The 10,424-nt window shown below is 28.8% G+C and overlaps 1 protein-coding gene across 2 annotated transcripts in view; it reads right to left on the reverse strand.

Moving 5' to 3' along the window:
• The window catches only part of LOC108720781 (arrestin homolog), a 66,669-nt gene that overhangs the window by 31,464 nt on the left and 24,781 nt on the right, over positions 1 to 10,424 (reverse strand). For both annotated transcript variants that reach the window (XM_018444960.1, XM_018444959.1), the window contains exons 3-5: positions 7,043 to 7,096; positions 2,228 to 2,366; positions 1,384 to 1,536 (exon numbers count right to left, since the gene is read on the reverse strand). In XM_018444960.1, coding sequence (XP_018300462.1) covers positions 1,384 to 1,536; positions 2,228 to 2,366; positions 7,043 to 7,096 — 346 coding nt within the window. The remainder of the gene's footprint in view (positions 1 to 1,383; positions 1,537 to 2,227; positions 2,367 to 7,042; positions 7,097 to 10,424) is intronic.

Raw genomic sequence — 10,424 nt, forward strand, 5'->3', positions numbered from 1 at the left:
GTTCGACTCCCGGCCGAGGCATTATTTTTCGCAATAAGTTTTATTACAGTTTTTAAGTTGGGGAATTTGGGGGGATTATTAATATTTTCAGATTTGATTGCGTTGAAAGTCCGACAACCATATCGGCACGCATTTATCATTTCTGAAATTAATTCATTTAAATGAATTTACAATAGTTCAACATCTTAACGTTCTGACCGTTATGGCGCTTCTTAATTTAAATCAAATAGATTTTAAAACATGAAGATAATTATTAGGAAGTTTTCATTCGCATGATGAAGTATAATAATAGATATAATGAGATTTGTGTGGTTGGAAATTCATTTATCAATTTACTGTCTTCATCCTTCTTGCGAGGTGTTTAGAAAGATTATTAATATCTACTAGTGCCAAGACATCCTTTGGTTACAATGTTCAAAATGCATTACTTCGAAACTGCATGCGACGTAGCGCATCGCAAAATGTAGAGTGCTTGAAATTCTCATGATTATGTAGTGAGTTGAGTGTTTATGCTTATTTCTTGATTGGATATATATACGTATTAATAATATCGTTGTATTGATATTATATATAATTATGATATCATTGGACGGTTGAACTCGTTACGGAGTTTTACAAATCACAGTTTCTATACACCGCGATAGGTACAGTTTAATTAAGGAAAGCATAAATTCCACTTATACTGTAACCTAAATCCTTGAAGCATATTGGACTATATTTCACGTCGTGCAGTTAAGACACGCTATGAATACATCTGTGCTCGTAATGATGCGAGTTTCAACATGCGTATGTATGAATAGCGAACACTAAAATCGTACGAAAATTGTCGTAACTCATATCGAGCTCATTCGTGAATTTATTTTTTTTAAATTATTGCCGGCATTGGCTTGCTTGCGTTTTTAATGAGATTTTTCAATATAATACTTTGCGAAGTAAACAATAACGAATTAAGAAAAAAGATTGTTATATTTTAGATATAATATTGGTAATTATGCAGTTTATGGGAGCCTCCTAATGACCTTCACCTTGACATATATTGTCAATCAAAGTCATGACCCTGAGGAAGTTTTAGCCGTCAGACGTTACTTACTTGTTAAAAAGTTATAAACAAAAAAAGTTTAAGAAATAATGTCTCATTTCTGTTATATAAAACAAAAATTTTCTGCTTTAAAATGAATTTCCTGCTTTAAAAACATTATTTCCATATAATGCGTGCTTCTTTAGGCGTGCCACTGAGAATGCCTTCACGTGCCGCGGGTTGGCCATTCTTGTTTTATGTGGATATCGTAATTTTATTGATATTAATAGTTCATTTATTATAATTATTTACATCTATTTTTTATCACATCCATTTATATCCATGTTATTAGTTTGTATACTAACCTGGAGTAGGCTCTTAGTCTCCAAATGATGAGCTCCTACATAAAATGGATACAGCTGAGCCAGACACATCATTGCTTCATTACAAAATTTTAAGCCCATTACTTCTTCGTCTTCTCTTCCGTAACGAAAAGTCAACGTCACCTGACCGAATACCTGTAAAAATAATAATTTAGTTTTTTTTTAAAGGATATGTACAGAAGCCTGATTTATATATATATATATATATATATACAGTTAAATTATAATACACAAAAATTCTTCTTTTGCACTCTATCGAAGATTTTAATTATTATAAGACAAATTTTATTAATGTTAAAACGTTATTGTGTATATAAAATAAATTTGAACGTATCAAAAATATTCCAAAATATATTCCAAAATATTCCAAAATTTCCAAAATATATCTTATAGAAAATGAGTAAGAAAGATTCTTCACAATCTTCAAATCTTTGTAAAGATTTTGACAACAAATATAGTTTAGTTTGTATTTCTTTTTCTTTTTCTATATTCTGAGAATTGGAATCTGATATCAGTTCAACTTTAATTATTTCCGATCGAATAATACGTCATAGAGAAATTTTCCAGTAGATTTAACACTATAACTAATAAGCAGGATTCCTTATGATTTTAAAGATCTTATTTCGTTCGCTGAACTTGATATTTTAAGATTCGATAATCTTAGTTCGAATAGTCTTTTTATAGATATTGACGTTACACAATTTTGAAAACAGTTTGTAAAAAATGTACCGAACTTACATTTTATACGTGACTGTGTCGGTAAACGTCCTAACAGGTTCAAGAAAAATGGCATTTCATAAAAATAAATATTTGTAATTTATCTTACCTTCTTATCGCGTACATAGTCGGGATCAACCAAAAGGACACCTAGGAGTTTGTTGTCGTTCTTAGCTTCGCTGACGATAATATCTCTGCTAGCTAAGTAAAGTGTCAACTTATTATTCGGCGAGGATTTCTTATATACTCTGCAAGTTATAAAATATTCTGTGTCAGAAAAATATATATTTGAACGATAGAATATTAATATTTATGTAATTTTCATTCATATTATGAAAAATTAGAAAGGATTCACTGCTGCGATAGCGTATAAAATTTATGGCGTATAAATGTAAATTTATTCATTGGACTTTTATAACTTAAACATTTAAAAATGAAAAGACACCAATGTTTTCTTTTACATTTAAACAATGTTTGATGAGTGTTAATTCTTCGGTTATGGTTGAATTGCATGCAAAACTATACGCACAGTTCAATCACAGAAAAATGCGACTGAAAAGCGCAAACGTTCTTTTGATGAAACAAATGCAAGTCAAAACAATTGAGGACATTTCTGTCTGATAAAACAACGAGATATCGAATTATTGAGGCATGGACTATGTGTTTTAAGCTTTAGAAATATTACTATAGTGCCTCTCTTTTAAATTTTAAACAATCTTTAGGAAACACGATGATTTTGAATAACACTTTTCCATGCATTTAAAATTTTAAAAGCCACTTAAATTGCGTCCTAAAAGATTGTTTAGATTGTTTAGAGGGAAGCTATCTATGGTGTTTTGTTTTAAGGTATCGGTTAGTGGGAAGTCACTATAGTGGCGCCTAGCGGATGCTAGAGGGTTAAATAGTCATATTATAAAGTTTTTGTGAAAGATAGCAATCTAAAGTAGGTGTATAATAGGAATGCAAGAAGGCTAACGCGATGTTCTTCACAATAGGCGATCCCTTAATTTATCGAAGAGAGAGCTTTCAGCGAAGATTCATTATATCCTACTCTGTTGTCTCAGCATTGAGTCTTTGCACCTGTCCGAGACAATTTATCGGTTAATTTATCTTACGGCAAAATCGCTTCTGGCTCAGAGCAGTTACTAGCGATTACAATACGGATTGGTATAGATTCTATCCGTTTATTCCATTTATCAAGCGAGCTATCAATTTCACCGGGATTTTGCCTGCCCGTCTGACTGCGTGTCGTTCGATATCAATTGCATTTGTTATATCACATCGTCAAACGCGTAATGTATTTGCGTACGTTGAGTAAATATGCTTATTTAAACGCGATTGACTACTACTACTACCTCAAGATACGTGCGTATGATTCTGTCATCTTTTTCGCGAGATAATGTAACAAAGCGTACACACGCACGTGTTATCATTCCCTTTATTATTTAATACGCGACAGCAATTAACAATAGCTTTACGGATCATCGACTAATTTATTCGAATAATTATAATCATTTAAAAGCAACAAGTAATTAAAATCGTGTTCGTGGGAATTATTCATCTACATTTATTTCGTATAATAAGGGTCGCCCACTGCAATATTTAACTTTTATGTTAATTAATAATGACGAATTGAATAATGATTATTTGGAATTTCTGTTAATTGATAATAAAAAATAATAGTTAGCTAAAATTCTTGACTCAAATACCCCGATGATCCCACGTTTATGTCAACCTACATTTGAGAATGGTAACTTGTAAGACCATGATCTCTTAATGAATTTCTGCCACATTATCGTGTGTACCTATATGCATATCATATTTGATATTAGTAGAGCAAAATCCTTATTTATTGACTAAACTGAAAAATCTTTAATTTTTATTAGTTCATTGTCAATCTTTCTTGATACATACAATTGGAAAGAATGAAAATTAAAAGAATATAATTTAATTTTAACTCCAAATAAAAATTTTCGCTTAAAGTTCATATAATTTTTAACACAGGCGATATTGACAGAAATATACTGAGTGCGAAATGTACTAAATTTTAATAAATAATTGTTTGAATAATAATAATATAATATTTACGGAAAATAAATATTTGCTAAATAAAAAATAATAATTTTAAATTAAGAAGCGCCATAACGGTCAGAACGTTAAGATGTTGAACTATTGTAAATTCATTTAAGTTGGGGAATTTGGGGGGATTATTAATATTTTCAGATTTGATTGCGTTGAAAGTCCGACAACCATATCGGCACGCAATTATCATTTCTGAAATTAATTCATTTAAATGAATTTACAATAGTTCAACATCTTAACGTTCTGACCGTTATGGTGCTTCTTAATTTAAAATTATTATGTTTAACATTAGCGGTCTTTCAATCTTATTATTAAAAAATAATAGTTAAATTGAATGAATGGTTTTTGTATCAAATAAACATATATATTTACATTTAGTAACTGGCACTATTCGAACAAATCTATTACATTAAAATTTAATACATTTTTCTTACAAATTTATTACATTAAAATTTAATACATTTTTCTCTCATTGTAAGAAGATTAATATCAGTGATCGATACTTTATGTATGGTTGCATATGCGATCAATATTTTATAACACGTGCACATATGTGCTACTGACTTTCTTTCTACACTAAGAGAAAAACGTCGAAGTATTGCGAAGCAAATATTATTTATGACATTTTCTTCGATATTTATTAGTTATGGAAAAAATGTGATTGTGATGACGAAATATACATTTCCGTGAAATATGTCATTAATTGTAAAAAAATAAAATAGATGACTTATTTGCTCGGAATAAAATTTTATTTTAGTGTATTTAAATAAAGATTTATTTCAGTAAAATAAATGTATTTCTCACAAATAAATTTTTGAATATCTTTTTTTCGGTATAACAAAGTGAAGTGTTAATTAATGCAAATATACTTAGAATACCCCTCATGATATCAGTATTTTTACAGTACTTTTTAATTAAATTCAACAACAGAGTTTACTGTACTATAGTGATTTCGAAATCTTATTTTTAAATTAAATGCGAAGTCTGAAGCCACCGTGCGTATTAATCAAACTTTATCGTGTTGTGGTTGCAGGTATACTATATCGTAGAAGTGTTTGAAAGATGCTGCTACGGTGCGTTAAAACAGGATTTACGACGAACTAACTGCATATCACAAAGATTCTATTAAATGTTTTCAGTTGGAATTCTTTTTGATGTTCTTTTCTTGCATCAGCGAGAATTGTTTTCTGCTAATATTATTTAATAAATAATAAACGAATAGCAGCGTTATTTTTATATAATAAGAAAATTATAAATTATATTAAATGTTATACTCGTAAAACTATAAAAAAGAAATTTTTATTAAAATTAATATAAATTCAAAGTTTATAATTAAATATATTTAATTAAAAAAAATGTAAGTGATTTATATAGGTTTGACTCTGTGTCATTGCATTGTCAATAATAAGACTGAAAATACATTGAACAGGTTCGAACGAAAAAAAAGGATTTTTATTTTATCGCATTTGAAATTATTTTTTACATGTGTTTCGACAGCACAGTGACATACAGCTGAAAAACAGAAACGCGCTTCAAAGCAAAATAAAATACAAACGAGTAAGAGTGTGATCGAATAGTTAAATAATACAAGTATTTTAAAAGCATGATAAAATATAATATACATCAAAATATGTTTAATAAAAAATATTTAAATGTTAAATAAAGTTTAAAGAAGGAAAACTATGCTTCCTCTACTTAAAGCGAAAGCTTTTCGCTACTGTTAGAGAGAAGTATAATATTTTGATTTAAAATAGAATCGAAAGTTTGCCTTGGATTAAACTAAATATTTTTTTCCTATTTTGTTTAAAACTGAAACGTGTATTTGCTTTATACTGTTTATTTTCTGTGCTATCAACATATATGTTTAGTAAGAAATATATTTCAATCCGAAAGATTTTTTTCTTGAAGAAACTTTCTCTTAAACGAAATTAAAGATATATAATATATCGTTATTGTGGTTAGAAAAATACTTGATATTTTTAATGCATTTTAATGAATAGAAAGCGATCTGCTTCTAATATTTATTTATGTTCGACATATATTCTGAAATATTACATCTTGATGGAAAATCACATATAAAAATTCCTGATAACATAAATATGTATCGAGATATGTATCTGTGTGTGCAATCTAGCACTAACTTTTTCGCATTTACGATTTTTGTGCTATCTTATATATATTTTCGTTGGCGACAGATAAATTCAAGAAAGTTTCTCTGTTTGTCACTGTATAAATTTGAAATATCCCTTTAGATTTTCAAGCGAATTATTCCAACTCTGAAGATTTAATAATACTTTTCGTTTTCCTATCGAATAGATTACGTGGAATTACAAATATATGGAATAATCAGGTCAAGAATTTTTCACAGCTTTTGTTCAATTTTTCAACTTCTAATCACGTCATATAAAGCGATAAGTGCATTTTGACTTAATTTTTTTGTTAGAGTTACATTAATAATATTCAACCTCTCTTATAAATTATTAAATATCGAGTATTATATTATCACGATGAATTTTTTAGATACTATGTGAATTTTGATAGATTCTCTTTCATTATTTACAATCAATATCTGAGAAATTTTTGTCACAATTTTATTTTACTAAATTCGTGATGAAATTCGTTAATTGAAGGATTATATCTTTTTATTCTATTTAGAAACAAAGAAAGTTACATGAAAGATGTGTGTAGCAAATATGATATAACATGTAATAGTATTTTTTGATACTTTATAGTTTTTCATTATAAATAAAAATGAGGTATAACGTAAAAAAAATTACAATTCAAAAAAATTACGTAAAAAAATTTAATAATTACGCTTGTATTGTAATAACATGCATATTACCTTTGACTACTGAATACAGCATCCGATATGTGATCCTGACTCGTATCGATTTTTCTGAAATACAGAGAAAACGAGAGATATTATCGAAAGACTATATTTCTAGCATGAGCAAATGATATGAAACTATAAAATTGCGATATTTTTTTATATTATCACGGAAAAGATATATAAATATTGAATATATGCAATATATGGTTCATTTATCGTCGTAAAATCATTGGCATTGACGTCGGGATTATAGAGAAGCAATCTCAATTGTTGACATTTCACTTGCCAACAGTAGTATCGTGCCGTTTGTTTATTCCTCCCACGTTTCTCGGTTGTTAGAGCCTCAAAAAATGCGGCACATGCCACGGCAATCTACCACTACGTAAACTACATCACGTTTTTTACAAGAGGGTATCTATATTTATGTTTGGATTTGTATTTGCCATTAGCGCAGACAGAAAGCAATTTATTTTGAATACTTTAAATTCATCGAAGAAACATTTTATGTAATACTTCAAGTCACATAAGAAAGAAACGTTCTCTTCTGAATCAGAAAGAATATTTTTGTTTTCCAATTTTTTTTTTCAGAGTTTGATACATAATTTTATATATACTTTTTATTTCTGTAGAAGAATTTCCGATATTATTCTGAAAAGTTTAAACCAGCTTTATATAATTTCAATTTAGAAATTGACTTTTTAATTATACTTTCACGTGAAAAAAAATCCGCGTGAAAATCGTTGAAAATCATTGTGAAATTGCTCTAACAAGGTAACGCATACGTGATTTTAATTAATAAGTTAAAACGTACGGTTTATATCGTGTAAGCGAGTTATGCGGATTTTGTAATTTGTCATCATTTTAATTGTAGGTTGCTATGACGGTTTTACGTTGTGTTAAGATAGTTGGTTTTGTGCCACTTTGCAGGAAAATGAAATGTCCAGATTTGCGTGTCAGGCGTGGAGACTTTCGATGAAGCTTTTATATTTATAATTTACTCTCTTCGTGATACTGGTGAAAAATATTTTCCAAGCCTAGTAAAAAAATTCAGTCGGTCAGATATTATTAGAAACAATTTCAAGAATACCAATTCCTTATCAAAGTCACAATTAATTCCGATTAATTGAAATTAAAAAAAATTTCTTTTTTACTGAATTATTTCCATCTAATAAATAACATTTTTTGTGACATTTATAAATATATATGTATATATGTATATAATAAATTTTAGTATTTTGTATAATATAATTTTAGAAAAACATTTATGGCGAATTCGATTGGAAGCACTAGTGCGCACTGGTGCATATTAAAGCCGTTGTACATTGATTTAATTTGAGTATAAAAATGAAATACAAATATTTAGAATTATGAAATACATATTTTACTTAATAGTACAATAAAATGTATTGAGAATTTTATGATTTAATCGATTTCTATATTTATTTATAAACATTTCTTTACGTTATTTTGTGTACAACGGCTTTAATTACACTAGTGCGTACTGAGTGCGTCCAATCGAATTCGCAATTAGTCATGATTAATTAGATTTTGCATTAATATTAATTTAAAGTTTAATCGCTGAGATATTTAAAATAAAAAATTAGATGCAGAAAAAGAAATCTATGATAGATTAGAATGTTTTCGTATTAGAACTAAAATATTCATTTGTTAATAACAGAGCTTCTTCTTTTCATCAAAATGCTGCAAGCAATTTGTCAAAAGTAGAAGTATCATCTGTTGATAGCCTTAGATATTCTTAGATAATTTCGATCGTGTCGCAATTAAATAGATCGCGGGGCGTGACGCTGATACTTCTCCGTGATTGTAATTTATCGCAGCGGTAATTGCATTACAGAGAATTGTATAAGATGCCCTATACGTATTATCCGACCTTGAGAATGATAGATTGCCTGTCAGCTGAATTTGTAACATTCTTCGTTGTATTTTGTACTGCACGACTCGTTACTCTTATTATCTTTAATAGGCATGTGCTAAAATTGGTGTCGTAATTGGACGTTATAAAAATTTCACTGTTTTAATAAAATTAAATTAAATTCCGTTTCTTTCTCGTTTTATCAGTTAATACATAGTAAAAAAGGGTTTTGTATTTGTGTTAAAACCTTAAAACTGATTTTTATAAAAATTTTTTATTGAATTTTTAATAGTATTCACTGAAAAAAGAAAGATATAGTTCACATAACTAAAAATATTTAGTTGTGAGCAATACAGAAACATCATCTTAGTTATCTTTATGTGATAGGAATGTGTATCGTTGGTTGGGGGATCATTTACTATGGATAAGTTATATATCCGTATAGTTGCGTCAATCGTGCATTATAAAGCATGATGTATAATAATAAGAATTAAATTATTAATAAGAATTTCTTGTTACACATCATGCTATAAATTAAGTTGTAATTTCAAAAAGCAAAAGCGACTCATCACGTTTACAATTAAAAATATGTATATGGTATGTGAAATGCCATCATTGCTGCAACTTAACCATTGTACTATGATGGTTCAAGCAATCACATAAATAGTTGTTCCACATAAATTGTTATTTTACTATTTAATCTAGTTGACATCATCAGATTTCTGTGGAGACCAACCATAGGGTAGAGCGGGGCTATTTGAGTATAGGGGCAAGTTGGTCAAATGTAAATATCTAAATAACCAAAATATATATAGATACGTTTATGCTTGCGTAATGTAGCACAAAGACAGAGATTATTATACCTTAATATATTATAAATAATCTGTGTCCGACTATCAACAGTCAAATACGTACGCTTTTTCATTTTTGTATATCAAAAGTAAAATTATTAGGTGAGTATTCTTTTTGGTCTACATGGTAATTAGAGCGATTGATAATAATCAAATGTGTTTTTTAGATATAAGTTATTATCGTATTTTTTAACTTTAATGTTTAAGTTGCTATTTTATTTACGGTTTTTCAGTTATAAAAAAGTATTTCAGTCAAATATGGGGCTTGTTAGGTCAGTACCTCATAACTAATCTTATAAACTCAGCTGCTTAAATGAAATCTGTCTTTATATACGAGGGGCACTATTTATATTTTGAGCCTTGGCAACACTGAGTGTTGTCAGGTGCCATCTGACGTTTCCACTAGAAAGTTTGACATTTTTGACCATAACCTTCTTCAGAACGTTTTGTTATTTGAGCGCGATTTGTATTGTTTATAGTCACTTGAAAATTGTGTCTCAGCGAAAAAATGAAATTAACTCGTGAAAATTTTCGTGCAATGATTTATTACGACTTTCGACGTGGATTATCAAGGCAGGAGTGCATCGATCAACTTACTTCCACTTTTGGCGATAAAGCCCCATCCTTTGCCACTGTGAAACGCTGGTATAACGAATTTAATCGTGGTCGC

This window comes from Mycetomoellerius zeteki, unplaced genomic scaffold (assembly GCF_001594055.1).
Source record: "Mycetomoellerius zeteki isolate Tzet28-1 unplaced genomic scaffold, Tzet1.0 scaffold155, whole genome shotgun sequence".
Lineage (NCBI taxonomy): Eukaryota > Metazoa > Arthropoda > Insecta > Hymenoptera > Formicidae > Mycetomoellerius > Mycetomoellerius zeteki.